Below are 18,566 nucleotides of genomic sequence, written 5' to 3' on the forward strand. Positions count from 1 at the left end.
ATCAGCTGCTGCATAAGCGGCTGGAAGTTTTCTACAATAAGGACTTCCGTAGAACGAGCATTTATCATTCCTGATAAAGTAGTAAATACAAAAATATGAGATTTGAGTATGCAAAATGTGTGGTAACAAATTTGAAGAAATTAGAGTATTAAAAACATATTAAACTTAAAATAAAAAAAATAACGTTCTTGGTTTTGAACTTACTTTTGATTATTTTTATTTTTTGAAATTTATAAAAAAATATAAAAACTAATAATTGTGGATTGGGTTAAGAAGTAAAATTTTTGCATTATAAGTGATATGTCTTACATATTTAAAAATTTAAATTTAATCATTTAAGATGATAATAGGAAAGTTTAATTATATTTAAAAATAAAATGTTAAATTTTCTTTTTAATTGTGTTTGTTTTTTATCAATCAATAATTTTGGTTTTAAAGTGCCAGAGTTTAAAAAATTATTATCATTACCACAATAATTTACCCTCTGGTGAGTTTCATATATTACAATATAAATTACCTATTGAAATGAACAAACAAATCAGGAAAAGAGCGGCCGAGCAAACACCATTTCCATTCATTTTTCTTTATGTTTCCCTATATCTTATTTTTTTTGTCTTAGATAGAATGGCTTATGCATGTAACTATTATGTTGTAATATATAACTCTTCTGATGTATTTTAGGTAAATAAATCACATGGTTATCCATAAAAGTGCACCGTAAAAATATGAGGGATAATAGAAATTTCCTTGGTTCTGCATTTTCAATATTTTGGGTTATAAAATCTTTATAAAAATGTACTAATACAAAAATGTGTTAAAAATCTATTATTCATCTCCGTTTTATAACATTTAAATATAAATTAATATAATAAATATTAACTTTAACTATTTATTAAAATTAAAATATAAATTAATATAGTACATGTGTTAAAAATATTAATTTTTTTTTCAAATCTCACGTCTTAAAACAGGTTAGAATCTGAAAATATTCAATAAAGCTTAGATGTCTTTAGTTCTTAGATGTCTTTAGTTTACCTGTTGCTGGATTAAGACATATAGCCACAACACTATGATATACATTCTCTAGTTCTCTCTTTTTTATCACATACATTCTTTAGTTCATATGTCATAACTTGTTCTGCCTTTTACCTTACGCATAGCCTAGGAAAAAATATGTTTCTCACATACTCTACTGTGTTCTACGTATAGTACAATACATATCATAGGCAAATCCGAAAAATATGAAAACTTTCGTATTCAGTTGAAGATCTTTCCTAAATCTATACTAAATCTACACTAAGGGCCTGACTGGTGTAATCACAGCGGTTGCGGTTGCGGTTGAGGGAGTTTGCGGGTGCGGGTGATTGCGGTTTTAAGCGTTTTCTAGAGATTTGTACGACTGTTACAACTGTTAGAAATTGTTGCGTTTGCGGGACTCTTATGACTGGTAAACTACCAAACGCAACATCTGTTAAATAATAATTTAACAATATTTACATTTTATGTAATTATAAAAATATTAAAAATCATAATAATATGATAAATATAAAATTTATATTTATAAAATCATATTATTCAATTTTAAAAATCTATAGAAAATATTTTAGTTTTGAATTTTTATAATATAAATTGAAATATAATATGAATACATTTACAATTTCTATTATTTCAATTGAAAATTTTTATTGGATATTTTTAGTATTATTTTTATTTATTCTGTTTTTAAAGAAAAAAAATTTACCCTCCCGCAACCGCAAACGCTAGCTGGAACCAGCTTTTGATTTTATGAAGTTTGGAGCGGTTTGAAGCGATTTGTAGCGTTTTCTGTGATTGTTTCGAAACGCCAACAACCGCTATGAACCGCAAAAGCTGCGTTTGCGGGTGGTAGCGGGAAAACCAGTCAGCACCTAATTCTCCCAGAGTTTAACAAATTAATTTTAAACACACACAATAATTTACCCTCTGGTGAGTTTCATATATTATAAATTTATAATATAAATTACCTATTGAAATGAACAAACAAATCAGGAAAAGAGTGGCCGAGCCAACACCATTTACATTCATTTTTCTTTGTGTTTCCCTTTATCTTCTTTTTTTGTCTTAAATGAGTGGCTTATGCATGTAACTATTATGTTGTAATATCTCTTCTGTTGTTATTTTGGGTAAATAAATCACATGGTTATCCATAAGGAGGGATAATAGAAATTTCCTTGGTTTAGAATTTCAATATTTTGGGTTTCGTGTTTGGATCAAGCACAAAATTTTGTTGGATCAAGCAACCAAATCTCGCGAAGGGACAAAAAAAACCGTTAAAATAAATGTTTGGAACTGAATTTCTTTTCCTTTTGAATTACAATGAACACTAAAATCCATCATATCTTGTAAAGAATCCAATCCAATCCACTGAAACATTCCTAATTGCAGTTACATTGAATTCCATTGAATTCATTAATTCAATAACACCTCCTAAGACTCGTAGGTTAGCCTGAAACGCTCCTTAATATAGTCGCCGGCAAGGATAGGAGGGAATCTGCACCAAATAGAAACCAATTCATATGAAAGGACTCAAGTCTTGTTCTTTCATCCTTCCAAGACTAAAAGGTTTAACAAACGCCAAGCTTTCTTACATACCTTGGAGGAGAAGTTTCGCTGCAACAACTCTCCAAACATTCCACGTGACAATCTGGATTGGGATCTAAGAAGAAAACCACCTAGGCAAAAAAGAAAAAAAAGAACTTCTACTTATATGAGTTACTCTCTACCAATTACCATCGATTTGTATAGAAATGTGAAATAACAAGTAAGCTACCGAGTAACGTTCTTTTCCAACAGGCATCACTCTGTGCAGTGTAGACCTAAACCCATTACAGGAAAGCACGAAACTTTTTGATTTAGACAGAACACAGGAACCAAACTCAATTCCTTACTAGAAAACTGAATTTAGCTTACCGGAACAATCCATTTGTCCATCTCTCCATCATATCACCAATGTTGACAATGAACGCCCTGTGGATACAAAAACCCCCTTATAGATTTCAACAACTGTTTCTAATCTAACTTACCCGCAAAATCCAGTAGCTAAAAAGCTAGACTTACCCTCTAATTCCAGGTACATCTTCCCAAACACGTGGTTGTCTTGACTTGTCTCTACAAACCTAAGAGTTCACATACATGTGTAAGAACACAAGGCTACTCAAAAGAGGAGAGTTACGATAATGTTTTTTACCTGAAGTCCTGGGACTCCATCGGTTAAAAGAAGAGTGACCATCCCGTAATCCGAGTGAGCTGAGGCACCATATGTTTCTACATCCCACGAAATCACTTCACCTATATATATTCCATAGCAAGTGTAGAGATCAAAAACTAGACTCCAACTCCCTGAATATGGGTTTTTTATCTATATTTCCACTGATCACTTCACCTATATAATCCATAGCAAGTGCAGAATATCATTGATGTACATAGATAGATACCTGGATAGCGTAAGAGGCGAACAACTAGGGATGTCAATTTGGACATCATGTCATTGGTCACCCATGTCCAAACCCATTTGGACTAAACCAAATTAGACCAACAAATAAAGATGTCCAATTGGGTTTAACCAATTAGACCCAAATCCAATAGTCTTAACCTAAATGGACATGGGTGGCCAAATGATACAAAAATCATAGGATTTTATTTTGAGGAAAAAATCAAGTTTTTCCTCCAAAACCGTAAATCGAGATTTCTTGACAGAACCGTAAGTTGAGTTTTCCCGTCAAAACCATAAAATGAAGATTTCCCGCCAAAATCTTAAAATCGAGTTTTCGAGTTTTCCCGTCAAAACTGTAAATCTAATTTTTCCGTCAAAACTGTAAATCGAGTTTTCCCGCCAAAACCGTAAAGTTGAGTTTTCCCGCCAAAACCGTAAAATCGAGTTTTCCCGTCAAAACTGTAAATTAAGTTTTTCCGTCAAAACTGTAAATCGAGTTTTTCCGTCAAAACTGTAAATCGAGTTTTTCCGCCAAAACCGTTAAATTGAGATTTCCCGCCAAAATCGTAAAATCGAGTTTTCCCACCAAAACCGTGAAATCAAGTTTTTTTTTCCAAAACCGTAAAATTGAGATTTCTCACCAAAATCATAAAATCGAATTTTTAGTTTTCCCGTCAAAACCGTAAAATCGAGTTTTCCCGCCAAAACCGTAAAATCGAGTTTTCCCGTCAAAACCGTAAAATCAAGTTTTCTCGCCAAAATCGTATATATGCTTTTGAATTAAAAAAACAATGAAATTATGTTTTTTTTGTTAAAAATGATTTTTTTGGATGTTAAAGTAGAGATTGTATTTGGGCTTTGCGGAATGCCCATTTGAAATGGGCCAATTTGGTCTGGACAATTTGGTCTGGTACAATCTGGGCTTAAAAAAAATAATGTCCATTTGGACTGGTGTGTCCATTTGGACAGCCCAAATGGACTTGGACAGCCCAATTGACACCTCTACGAACAACCGCTGTAGGATCATTCAAGGCTCCGATTTGTTCGAAGAAACCCTCATCTAAATCCAATGCCAAGGCAATCAAGCCGAGCAACTTTCGACCAACGGACCTTAGAGGCAGCAAAATCAATATATCAGGCACAACTAGCAAATTCATCTAGACAAAAAAAAAACTAATATGGAAGAGAGAGAAAAAAAAACTCAGGATATATATATATATATATATATATATTAACCTCATTTACATGTAAAAAAAGATGAAAAGAAGATAATATCAAGAACACAACAGACACCTAATATTTTGTACATTTGTAAGTAACCAAGCCTATCTGTCAAAACTAACTGTTGATATTATTAACTTGAATAAATAGAGTTAATAATAAAGAGAGAAAGAATCATGATATAATATATTAACCTAGAAGATATATCAAGAATACAACAGACACCTAAATACTGTACATTTTTAACCAAGCCTAATTGTCAAAACTAACGGTCAAAACTATTAACTTTTTTTTTTTTTTTTGTCAAAACTATTAACTTGAATACCTATTATTTCAACTTTTAAGTTGTAAAGAAAAGAAGACACTATTTGTTTAAGACTGAAATACATGCTTACAGGACATTCTTGTAGTAACATTCCATGGCTTGCCTCCATGATGGCAAGAGATCTTTTACACACAGACACATAACCCGTGAGGGATAAGATAGAAACCGTTTAAATGAAAACAGAGAAACAGGTAGTAAGAAATATATATATTTACCTTCAGGAGGCCATTGATTTGGATAACGCTGAGCCAGAGCTCCTTCCAAAGAGCCAAAGTAAAAGCTTTCCTTAGAATCACCTAAAAAAAAGAAAGAAAGAAAAAGAGTCTTATATGCAAAAAAAAGCCAAATCACCTGTGGAGGAGGTCAAGGAGGGGTCGAGTTTCTCAGCATGGAGTGGAGTATAACCGAGAAGATCGCGGCGGAGTAAAGACATCTTCTCATCTAGTGGGAGATTAAAGAAGCTTTTGCTCTCTCTCAAAACCTCTTCCATCAATTCTTCAGAGATGCCATGGTTCTTGACATAGAAGAACCCATGTTCAAGACATGCCTTATTAACAGAAAAATAACATCAAAAACAGTTTAGAAATTATTAGAGCATAGAATTGTCTCTAACCTCTCAAGCAAACAATAATCTGATCACCAAGCAGAGCTATTAGTATATAATAAAGAAGAAGCACAGTTTCTACTCTGGTGGAAACAGAAGATACAGATAACAGAGAGAGTGAGAGAGAGAGAGAGAGAGAGAGAGACGATGGTGAAGACGTACCTTACGGATCAACTTTGCGGTGGATGAGGATATCTTGTCCGGCGAAGAGATATCGATGATAGGAAGTACAAGTGACGTCTCCATTCTCGTGGTCTCTCGAGTGATTTTGCTCTGATCGTCGTTTTAACTGATGATAACAGTTGACAAAAAAAAAAAAACTGATGATAACATAGATGTGAATGTAGAAGTGGGCTCTAATCAAAGGCCCGGTTTGTATGATACTAAAATGGGCCCATATATGCCCATTTCGATTTTGCTCTTGGTTGTTTTGTCAAGTTAATGAGATTTTACAGAAAACCCTTGCCCCAGCTATGTAAATGCGTAAAGAAATGTTAGAAGACGTTGAGCTATTGGAATTCTTATGTTTAAGATAAATCTGTGTGCGATAAATTCAAATAAGCATATATATATTCTATAGTGGTTCGACACCGAAACGTAACTTATCATTACATTTACATATCATTGAGTAGTGAGTCATCATCATTGAAGAATGGAAGACTAGTAGTGGAAAATCAGTGGAAAATCCGGGATGTCTTTAGAACTGAGTCTACTATTATTTTTATATATTCACAAGAAATGGAAAAACAAACATCTATCTGAAAAGTATAATTTTCATTTATATTATTTCCAAACATTTCTATAAGTAAAAACGCAAAATATGAAAAAAGCATAGAATAAAAGAATTGGAATATTATATTAAACATCTATCATAATATTATCATTTGATAAAAAAAAAATTTAGAATAAGTAAATACAAAATATAAGAAAAATAAACAATAAGTAAATATACATTTAAAAATGAAAAAAAATAAATCAAAAAAAAATCTCTGAAAAATGTATCGTAAAATAAATAATAAGAAAATATAAAATATTATATCAAACATCTATCAAAATATTACAATAAGTAAATATAGAATATAAGAAAAAACTAAACAATAAGTAAATATATAATATAAAAATATAAATATTACATTAAACATATAACGTAATATCATCGTTTGATAAAAAGCAAAAAAAAAAGAATAAGTAAAATACAATATAAAGAAAATAAGTAAATACAAAAATATCAGAAATGGAAAACTAATTTAAACATATATGAAAAATGTATAGTAAATAAATAATAAGTGATTAAAAATAGAAATATTTCGTTAAAAATATATCATAATATATAAAGAAAATAAATAATAAGCAAATATACAATAGAAAAACTACATTAAACATATATCTGAAAATGTATAGTAAAATAAATAATAATTAAATATACAATGTAAGAAATATAAATATTACATTAAAAATCTAATGTAATATTACCATTTGGTAAAAAAAAACAATTGGAATAAGTAAATATAAATTATAAGAAAAAATAATAAGTAAATATACAATATAAATGGAAAACTAATATACAATATAGGGAAAATAAATAATAAGTAAATAATACAATATAAGAAATACAAAATTTACATTCAACATCAATCACAATTCATATTTGGTAGAAGTGAAGGAGTTGGATTGATAAGGAGATAGAGGTTTGGAATCTGAGAAGAAAGTAGAAATAACAAACTCAGAAGCCATGGAAGCTAAGCTAACAAGAGTGAAGAATGACATTTTCATTCTTCCGTCCTTATCTTTAATCAGATTAAAAGAGGCGTGAATCATCTTCGGATGTCTTCACTTTCTCCTTCAATTTTGTAAATGATTGGTTTGTTCTTGTGCACAAAAAATATTAATTGTAGGAACAATACACATTTTTAAGTTGCAGTAGGAGTAATTAGGCGAAACAATATGAGGTTTTTAGTAAATAATCAAAACAAATGTCTCATAAAAATTAGTTAGAAAATTATCAAGATATAATAAATAAAAAATATTTTTTTTGTAAAAAAGTACATTGAATAACTTGAATTTGGTGAAAATAATCAAAAAATAATAGTTTATTTTAAATTTACATGATCTAATCCAAAATATAAAACAACGGAAAACTAGCCAATATTTATAAGAACGAAAAAGAGAAAATTCATTTACGATATTATTTTTGACGTTTCATCAAAACCAAACCAATGGAAATAAAAAAAGAAAAAAAAACCATATGGTTATCTTTTTGTGTGGTTACCGTGCTCAATCTTAAAAATATTCACATGAAAATTGAAAGAAAAACACACAAGTGATTAATAAAGTAGATTTTTTTTAAAAAAATTAATAAATCTAATATATAAATTTCTATTAATAAAGTACAAATTTATCACATTTGAAAATTTATCCAATAATATTATTAGTAAAACACGAGTATAATGTTATTTTCTCTGTTACGTCTGATGAATTGTTGTTCGGTTGAGTTTAACCATTTATTCTTAGACTATGGTAATTATGATAGTTAAAGTAACACATTTCAAATCTGTGATTTTAAATATAAAAACAAAGTAGGTTACAATTATATTTTCACAAACACAAAAATCTGTAAATTCATTATATATTGATAATTTAGAAATCAAATCTAGTTATAATAAAAAATAGATTTATAAACCTCCGCTTAGTTTAATTATATTTCTAATAATCATTTGGTTCATTTTTCATTTTGAGACTAAAAGTAATCACTTTTAAGTTTGAAAGGTGAATAATGAGTAAATGATATATCACAATCATATATTCATCCGTATCTCTTTCCACAACGTAAAACATAATATCTAATTATTATAATCTTTTGCAGCATTAAATATTAATGCAAAAAATTAAAAAACACTTATATATAAAAAATATATTCAAAATATATATAATATAATACTAAATTTTGAAAATGTTTAGGTGTTTTTGAAATTGTTATCCGCCCGTACGGAGGGTTAACCCTAGTATCAATGTAAAAGTATTGTATAATTGCGTTCTAAAATCATTTATTTTAACAACAAGCTAAATAAATATATTGATTGGAGAGGAATAAAACAAAGCCAAAGAAACACATAAGTTTACCAGAGACACTCTATGTCAAATTATTATAATTAGAGTTTTACTAAGATAAACTCATTCAAAATTACAAACAAATAATAAATTTCATAGAAGTGAAAAATAAAATATGCGTTTTCGAAGCGCGGATCAAAATCTAGCAAGATTAAAAGGGAGAATGTTGAATAAGCTTGTGTTGCAAATTTCCTTTTCTTATATAGTTTGAGTATGATTATCTAAGATTAGGAAATATGTTTCTAGGAATGGAAATTATCTATTTGTGTGATCCTAATGAGTTTAGAAAATTGTGAGTTATATATATATGGAGATGCATATTGTGTTGCATAACGTATGATTTTGTGATTTGTGATTTGTGAAAGCTTTGAGTGATTAATAAGGAGGACTTGTTATTAATGTTGTGAATCTATATTTATGAAGACAACCAGACACAAACTGAAAAAAGTTAATTTATTCGTCTGTAATTAGAAACATTCAATACGTTCTCTACCTCGATGAATTTGCAGAGATCTTGTATGCAGATCTCTTGATGGATTCGATTCTTGTAACCTAATCTGTTCTCTGAACTTGGCAATGAACTCATCAGCCTTCTTGTCCACGTCACTGATGTTCAGACAATTTCTTTCGTGGATATCGTTTTCTGTGATCATATCTTCTTATCCTCGGGTTCTTCAGTCGCCTTGCTTCCCACGAACTTCCCATCATTCTGTTCATGTCTGTCTGGTATCTTCTTTCGTTGATCAGACCACCAGACTTTTGTAGGAGAGTTCTCGTAACTGAAACGGTCATCGAGTTTCATCTTTTGCTCCGATGTTTTCTCCGTTCGCTGCTACTCTTAGCTTCGTCGGAGGTGGTGGTGGCGGAGGCGGCGGTGGAGGAGGATGAAACTCACCGCCTGTGAGTTTCTTCTTCTGAACTGATTCTCTGTAACTTCGGGGAGGATAATCCTTTCTCGGCGCCGAGTTATAAAACGCCGGCAACGGCGGCGGTGGCGGAGGCGACGGTGATGAGTGAAGCTCCTTCTTCCGCACGGTGTCCTCAGCCGATTTCGCTCCAGACTCCGATGTGAGCTTAGGTAAAGGCGTCGACTTTCTCGGCGAAGAAGACAAAGCGGAAGATGACGTCAGACTCGCCGGAGTCTTGATCAACGGCTGAGATTCAATCTCCATTGATGATCTTGACCTCCATGGAATCGGAGAAGGAAGCGCATCAGTGCTATCATCATCAACGAGAGTCTTTAGGAGCTGTCTCTTTGATCTCACTCTCTCCCATCTGCCGGAGCCATCGCCGGAATCAGAAAGGTGAGAGTAGTTCAAGCTTCGAACAGGCAAAAGCAGAGGCTTTTCTCTGACCCCTGAACTCACTCGATCAACGAAGCGACTCTCGTTGTCTTTGGAAAGACCAGTCCTGTACTTTTGGTCTGGTACTTGTTCTGAATCCTACGGTGGGGGTGGGGTGGTCGCCGGAGGAATCATCGGATCCACCTCGTGATCCACGTTGAAAACAGAGGATGACACTTCAAGAATCTTAGGCAAGTTGAAATGAGTATTGTTATGATCGTTATTGCTTCCTCCTCCTCCTCCTCCGTCGTAGTTCCGGCGGCTGAAGAGGCCGTAGGAGACGGCGATGCCGACGAAAATCATGTGGAGAAGCTCGAGGAGTCTGGTTTGGTTGGCGAGCTCTGGCGTCTGAGAAAGGAAGACAGGTACGAGGGAGCATAACAGGGCGAGGATTAGGGCTTTGAAGAGGAATTGAGAGTAGAATTTTCTAGGGTTTGATCTTCTTTGTAACCCGATTGAGTTGGTTTCTTCGAGCTTCTTGTTTCCACCATTTGAGAGAAAAGTGAGTTGTACTTTTAGGTTGTGAAAGATGGTTTGAAAAGAAGATTTAGAAAAAAAAAACAAAGTTAGTGGAAGTGCTAAGACTTCGAGGTTAAGTTCTGTTTTTCCTTTTGGGGTTTTTTAAAAGAAATGTGAGAAAAAAGTAAGAGATTAAAGAGAACAAAATCTGATGTCCAAGTTGATGTGTGAATTCATTCCCAACTTTAAATTTTTCGGGTTTCTGATACTATTCTAACGTTATTTCTGATGGTTGACAGCGATTGGAGAATCGCTACTTACTATTCTGTGGAACATCCAAATGTTAATTCCATTGAAGGTTTGTAGTTTTACTTTTTTTATTAGTTCCCTTGCATGATTATCATTATCCGAATCGATCTGTTTGTTGTGAGAGCATCTCCAATGTAAAACTCCATTTTTTCCTCCAAAATGGAGTAAAAATGAATATGAAGTAAAATTGTTCCAATCCTACTCCATTTTTCACTCCATAATGGAGTCATGAACAAACAAAAAATAGATTACTCCATTTATGGAGTAAACTTCAAAATAGAATGAGATATGAAGTTGAGTTGGAGCATATGTTACTCCATACTCACTTTTACTCCATTTTGAAGTAAAAAATGGAGTTGGGTTGGAGATGTCCTGACAAAGTTCGTGAGTGCATCACTTAACCCATCGATAATTTTTTTTTTTTTAAAATAAATAAATTATATTTTAGAAGTGAATTTTACTTCGATATATGTTTTTATATAGTCTTTTTATTCTCGAAAAATTTATAAAGATGATTTGAAAATAGTCTTTTTGTCATCTATTGAATTATTATTAGTTTTGATCATTGCCTTACACAAAAGTCTGCAAAAGTACAATGGTCTAAATCTCTTTATCTGAAACTTTTTCACAATTTTATATTCAAGATAAATTTTCCTAACATCTACGAAGATGAAAAGATTAGAAATATTTTCTTTCTCATTAAAATAACTTCCAAAAGTTTGATCTCCAAAGTCAATGCTCTGGAAAAACAAAGAGAAGACGAGCAAATATAAAAAAGCATACAGTAGTAGGTGCTTAAACGAAAGAAAAAACCCTACAAAAAGAAAGGAACTTTTGAAGATATAAATGGCTTCATATTTCATTAGGTGAAAGCCATTGCAGGTTCATTTTGAGTATGTAGATGGAGAGGAGACAGCATCAACAAAACTGATATCAGTAAGCCAACTTGGACCTCCACCAGCTACATAGGATTGAACCCGTCCATTCTTAGTGACACTATCAGCGATCTCAGTTGCTACTCTATTCCACAGTCACTACTTCATCACAGCAGTGTTGGAAGCAATTCAGTGCTTGCCGAATAAGACATGAAAACTCTAGAAAATCTTACTTTTCGAAACGGAAGTAGTATGTTACGACCACCGCAAGCCAATAAGCTTGGTTGGCTAAAGCAATAAAGGTAGCAGATTACTGAAATTTTTAAATGTAAAGTGTATAATTAAGGCGTAATTAGTTGATAATGCAAAAGATTTTAGATCATATTGGAGAGGTCGCGTAGGCATATTTGACCCAGGAAGAATATGGATGGATTCTCTTCTTTTGGTCTGTAAACGCTAAAGCTTTTTTCTTACGCATCACCTGTCTGGAAACATTATACCAATACTTTTTTGGTTTTAAAAAACGATATACTTACTAACAAAATCCATTTGAAATAAATAAGTACGTTTAGTTCACCGGACTTTGGAAGACCCTAAATAAAGAACAATTTTATTTCTTTTATCAAGAAGACCAAACTTGTCGATATTTGAATGTAGTGAACTTAAAAAATTGAAAACGGGAACAGCAAAAAACGAATTTGTTTTATTCTTTTAAAGAAATGCTCTATAGGATAACCTTTAAAACTATTTTATCACAAATATAATACACAATAGTCAAATTATCAAAACATGTTTCACTAAAAAATAAAAGTTACTTATACCTATCAATTAATATAGGCTTACGATTTATATTTGAAAAGCGAGGTTTACATCTTTTAAGAAATTAAGATTTAAATTTAAAATAATAGGATCTTAAATAGTTTTAAAAAAAAACTTTTGGATTTAAACAAAATTTCAGAAAAAAAGAAGTTTGAATTTTTTTAAAAAAAATTAAAAAATAAAGTTTCCAATTTAAAGGGTTTTGTAAAAAATAATAAAAATTACTTTTTACTATTTTCATATATTTATTTATTTATATATATATCAATAGAGTAATGATTACGTGTTTTTATCTTTTAAATTGAGATTTCTTTTGATGATTTTTCCTACTTTTATGTTATTCTGATCAAAAGAATCATTTTTAGGGTATTTTGAGAAATTTGTCCATCCTTTTATGTTTGTTTGATTGAAGCCTCAACATAGGAAGTTTGTTATATGTGAATGTCAGACTGCTCCATAGACAAACTTCTGCTGCTACTGCTTAGTGTCAATAACAGTAGTATACTATTATGAATGTCATGACTGGAATATAACGGTTCTTGCTTTTTCCGTTTCATTTTAGTTATCATTTTAGATTTATGTACGTAGATTAAAAAATATTTAATTTTATATATTTTAAAAATAAATAAAAAATTCATTATCTATACATATAACTATATTTTAATCAACAGAAAAATAAACTGAAGAATATTATTAATAAATTTTGTATTGAAATTTTAGAAAATAGGTATTTTGAAATAAAAAATTTATTATACAACGGCAATTGAAATGAAGTTGAGAGTAATAGTTTTTTATTGTCAACGAGTAATAGTTTTATTTAGATAAATAAAAACATTAATTCACCTTTACAGCTTTAAATACGATGATTAGTCAACAATCACTGAAATATGTAAAAGAGTGGGCTGTGGACTCACTGGTCGGCTACATTTTACTCTATGCTTCAAATTCAAGGAAACATTTCTGCAACTAATAGAGATGACGTATAAGTGATTAACTCATGAAACCAACTTTAAGATAACGTTTGATATAAAATCATTAGAACTCTTAGCATAAGAGGAGAAAAAACAATAGCTTAAATCATACGCACAATGTATAAACCATTGCTTTTAACTTGCATCAGCTTTAATTTTATTTAAGTCAATGAATGCACAAATACAACGAGTGATATTCAAATGTTTTTTTTTCCTTGCTTTCTGTATCATACACATTATTACAATCCTAAACCATCCCGGTTCTTAACATTTTAAATGCAATGGTTTATCTCTTCCCCCGGTTATTGAAACTAAAAGAGAGCTTCACTTGCCAGTGTAAAAAGGCTTACGCTTCTCAGCAAACGCAGCTAATCCTTCCAGACGATCTTGAGTGTTAAGAAGCTTCTGATAACACATCTCCTCTAGCTCCAAACCTGAAGCCATATTCGTCTCTATTCCTTCATCTATCGCTTTCTTCGCCATCTTTATCGCCACTGGACCTTTCTCATTTATCTGCTGAGCCACTTCCATTGCTTTCATATGAGCCTCACCCGCCGTAACACAAAAGTTCACTAGCCCTGCACCACAACAACAAATAAAAAGAGTATTAAGAATCATCTTTTATTTGGTGGGTGTACATAGTCACAGACCTTTATTTGCAGCTTCTTTTGCATCAATCTTCGACCTGTGAAATATAAGTTCCTTTGATACCGATCTCCCAACCAGCCTTGAGAGCCTTTGTGTTCCACCAGCACTGAGAATAGAAACCGAGAGAAAGAAGAAATCAATCAGAAGATTGACAAAATGGGGAGTCACGGAGGGTTATGATATAATACCCAGGGATTACAGCGAGTCCTGTTTCAGGCAAACCAAATATACTGCATTTTCGCCTGAAATATTCACAACATTAACAAGAATGATTGGAACAATTATGGAGACTATAGAAAAATGATCAGATGGAAATAAATAAAAAATACCAGAGATTCGAAGATCACAGGATAAAGCCATTTCGAGTCCACCTCCTAGTGCCACACCTTCTATTGCAGCAATAGTTGGGATACTCAATGCCTAGAATACACAAGTCTTTCTAAGTCACTATAGCATGAGAATCTCACATAGAAGTAAGTAAAGTACACATGAAGCTAATAGTTTCATCTCACTAGAACCATTTTATAAGTAAGAAGACTAATAAATTTTCCATATCTTGATAAAGCAGAGCTAAGTTAACAATTTGATGAGAAGTTTTCTTGTACAGGGGATAATACCTCTATGAAGGAGAACATGTAGCGCAACGAGTTGACATATGTGTGAACCTCAGATGGAGTCATAGTTCTACGTTCCTGACATGAAAAACAAATAAGAAATAACAAAAATTCACCTATTGAATACAAACATTCCAGACGAACTAAGTGAGAGTGGGGCAAAACTACTTGAGATCCGCACCTGCACAGAAAACTCCAGGAACGAGACTTGTAATCATGACAACTCTAGCGGAACTATCTTGCTGTATGGTCTCAAATGTGTTCTGGAGACCTTTTAGCATCTCCTTATTAATAGCATTTTTGGCCACAGGCTGTCTAGATTGACCTCGACGATCCCTGCAATCACAAACTCACATTAAGCAAGTGCATTTCTTTCCTTTTGAGCATATTTTTGTGCAAACACAAAAGGTCACCAAAACATTAGAGACAAGACATTAATCCGACAATAACCATGCTCAGACATGTCCAAACACAAATAAGAAACATGTACAAAGATTCACTGGTGACTAAAGGAGTTTTTAACTTGAGAAAACAAAATAGGATTACAAAGAGAAGCAAATCCAACTGTAGAGTAATTAACTAAACCCTAACAATTGAACCAGAAAACACACACACACAAATTCGATAAGGGAAAATGAAAAAGTGAAATTACCAGAATCGGAACCAGAGAGACGGTTAAGCTTGACAGATTCAGGCGGAGCGGTTCAATGATGGAGAGTCCGGCAGGTCTGAAGCATGCAACTTCGGCTAATAGATCGTTTCCCGGCTAACTGGAGCAAACTGTGACGGCGGAGATACTTGACGAAGCTCATCTTCACCGTGTCTCTGACTCGTCAACACTTCAAAAGTTTTGATTTTTCTTTTAGAAATCTTATTTTGCCCTGTTAAGCTTGAAAGTGACAGTCTTTAACATTCCGGTTCTGTCAGTCCGCACTGGTCAATGCTTATCCAACCAAAGTTCTTCGATCTGATTCTCAGTCTTTCTTTTTTTTACGGTTCCGGTAGAAAGAAAGAAAGAAAGGATCTAACTAAATTGAATCCGGTCTGATCCGGTTTATGTTATCTACCAAGTTATGAAAAGAGAGGGAAAGAATGGAATAGAGAGTATAAATAAACATTATTTGTTGGTGAAGCTTCCTCCTCCTCCACAAAGACTCAGACTTTACGCATCCCACGCATCAAGCCGAAGCTGTTTCAATGGCGGACCTGATCTCCCTTTCTTTTCTGAGGGCAACTCCATTTCCCTGCAATCTCCTCTCCTCCTACAAGCTGATGAGATTCGACATTTCACCCAAAACTCTTCTCTTCTTCTTTCTTTCTTCTTCTTCTTCTGTTGCCATCTTCGTTAACTCTTTACTTCTTGAGCACTCCCCCAGAACTCCTCTGATTGGTCTCGTCATGGAACTTTGGTCTCTAAATCTGGCCTTTTTCATCGTCACAAATCCAGTCTCAGTGCTTTTTCCCTCTAATTTTCCTTGCCATCTGATCCTACTGACTCTAGGTTTTCTTCCTTTTCAGCAGTCTTTTGCATGCTGGAGCTAGTGGAAATGGTTCATGATCATTTTCTTTTGGTCTCAGCTCCTCCTGTAAATAAGCCAACGATTGTGGTTTTGGGTTATAACAAGAAGAAACTCCCGAGTGGCTAAAGCTTGGCTCGTCTTTCATTTCACAGAACAATGCTTCTTGTCCCACTTCTCTGGTTGAGGCACTGAACAAACTAACCGTTGACTTATTTTTCCTTTCTTGTTTGAATATGCAGAGACCTCCTAACATGTACAAATCGAGAAAAGTGTCAGTCAATGAGGAGGACTGGATACGTGATCCACACAAGTCTCTTTCTTTGAACTACAAGGTTCAAGAAGGATTCGCTTTACCGTGTCTGTGGCCATGCTTCATTGCAGTCATTTGATTTTAAGCAGTCAGGAGCAATAATAGTGTCTTGCTTGCTCTTAGTTTTCCGGAAAATACCAGAACTATTATCTCCCTCAGTGTCACTCTCCTCAACGATTAGCTCAGGAGAACAGAATTCAAGTTCATGAGTGTCTGAAAGGTGAGGAGATTGGTACTCATAGCTTGAAAACCAGTTTCCAACATCAGGAGGCTCTGATAAAAGATTCAATATTATAAACACCATGTTCAGAAAGCAGAAACGGTAATGACTTACTCTCTATGTACCAAATAAACTTTAGTTTTTTTTAAACCAACCTGAAGAAGATGCTGAGACTGAGAGAAATCTGTAACCTAATTCGTGAGAAATAAGCATTAGAGAGCTAAAAAGAAACATAAGAAGGAGTCATATAAGATAATCATAGGAAAGTCAGTACCTTTTGCAGAAGAGACAAGTTGTTGTTGGTCAAACAAACTAGGACAAACATATTTTCCTCCAATTTTCTTCTTCTTCTTCTGCTTGAGTCTCCTTTACACATTCACTATCTTCTCCACCACCGAAAAGTAGAGAGCATCATTTGTATCCAGGACGGGCGGTGATTCATAGGCATAGCTAAAAACCAATTGGCTATATCAGGAGGTTCTGAGAAGCAAAAAACACACAAAGTTACAAACATAACCCACATCAAATAAAAAAAAAAAGCTAGAGAATTTCCATAAGTTAAACAAGAAAAATGATAAATTTACCAGAAGGGAGTGATGATGATTCATAGAGATTCGTATCTGACATCTGTCACCAAGAGTAAAAAAAAAATGATTTTTTAAAAAATGGTTAAAAAACAAAATCAAAAGAAGCACCAAGAAGAGTGAACCTGTCCTCACATTCTTGTTGATAGGTTTATGATCTTTGTCAGCACCAAGAATGCATTTATCCTCCTCTCGAACAGAAGTCAGTGCGAGAGATTCATAGACGTAACTTGAAAAACCAATTCTTAATATCTGGCGGCTCTGTTACACGTAAATAAAAAAAGTCAAACAGACTTATTAATCAATCGTACCCAAATATTAAAATCACTAACGGGATATGGTAAATGGAGAATCGGAGCATCCGTGAGGTTCCTGCCCCACACACACACAAAACAAACCCCCAATTCTCAGCTTAATCCCACCCCAGAGAAATTTATGATGAAACAAAAAAATTGAGAGAGAGAAATGGATTTCCTCACCGCGGCTGAGTGAACTTCTTCCATCAGATTACGACGTCTCGCTCTCTCTCTTTCTCGATATAGATGCTTTTCTTCCTCACTCACGATTCTGCAACGTTCAGAGGTTTTATTTTTATTTTTGTTTTTGGTTTCCCGCGCTTTAGTTCCTGGGAAGCGGAAAACCAAAAATAGTATGATATTGGGAGTTTTTAGTATTAATGGGCCTATCTATGCTCACAAACCCCCCAAATTGATTTAAGACCTTTCCCCAATATCTATACAGAATTATTTTATTTTTTTGGCCAAGCAGATTTATTTTTATTTTTTCTGTATAAAAGATGAAAAAAACTACCGGGAAAAAGCAGATTTGTTGGCTTTAAGAGTGCTACTACTTGGTGTCCGAAAAAAAAATAGTGCTAGACTTTCAGATGGATATTTGTTAAGTTAAGACTGATGAGAATCCATGTTTTTAACGGTGGAGGTCCATTTCAAGATTGTAGTTTTGCACTTAATTCCTAGTCTCTCTATAATGTCTATGCGTACGAGCTTCCTATAAGTTACACCTAACTGTTACCTTTTCCGAAAATTTAAATCATTCTTCCTACTAAACTTAAATTTAATAGATTGGAGTCAGTTGATACCCAAAAAAAAAAGAAAAAATGAAATCAGTTTTGCAAACTAATAAAACAGATGAATGTTGCAGCCA

General features: G+C 33.1%; 1 protein-coding gene and 3 pseudogenes across 2 annotated transcripts; all 4 read right to left on the bottom strand.

Moving 5' to 3' along the window:
* Window positions 1-2,294: 2,294 nt before the first annotated feature.
* LOC130504960 (uncharacterized) lies at window positions 2,295-5,917 on the bottom strand. Of its 2 annotated transcripts, XM_056999568.1 has the most exons (12): window positions 5,785-5,917; window positions 5,370-5,565; window positions 5,234-5,314; window positions 5,089-5,140; window positions 4,487-4,582; window positions 3,474-3,499; window positions 3,227-3,327; window positions 3,097-3,155; window positions 2,950-3,006; window positions 2,810-2,855; window positions 2,632-2,711; window positions 2,295-2,530 (listed from the first exon to the last, which is right to left on the bottom strand). In XM_056999568.1, exons 1-12 carry the CDS (start codon window positions 5,866-5,868, stop codon window positions 2,467-2,469), a joined length of 942 nt encoding a protein of 313 aa, XP_056855548.1. In that variant the 5' UTR covers window positions 5,869-5,917; the 3' UTR covers window positions 2,295-2,466. The 2 variants fall into 2 exon arrangements, with proteins under 2 accessions (XP_056855548.1, XP_056855549.1); XM_056999569.1 differs by lacking the exons at window positions 3,474-3,499; window positions 4,487-4,582; window positions 5,089-5,140 and having other exon boundaries at window positions 5,785-5,906.
* Window positions 5,918-9,219: 3,302 nt separating this feature from the next.
* Window positions 9,220-10,703, bottom strand: LOC130504958 (uncharacterized; annotated as a pseudogene).
* Window positions 10,704-13,635: 2,932 nt separating this feature from the next.
* LOC130504961 (probable enoyl-CoA hydratase 2, mitochondrial) lies at window positions 13,636-14,866 on the bottom strand (annotated as a pseudogene).
* Window positions 14,839-17,905, bottom strand: LOC130504959 (uncharacterized; annotated as a pseudogene).
* Window positions 17,906-18,566: the final 661 nt, after the last annotated feature.

Source organism: Raphanus sativus, unplaced genomic scaffold (genome assembly GCF_000801105.2).
Source record: "Raphanus sativus cultivar WK10039 unplaced genomic scaffold, ASM80110v3 Scaffold1909, whole genome shotgun sequence".
In the NCBI taxonomy this organism is placed as follows: domain Eukaryota; kingdom Viridiplantae; phylum Streptophyta; class Magnoliopsida; order Brassicales; family Brassicaceae; genus Raphanus; species Raphanus sativus.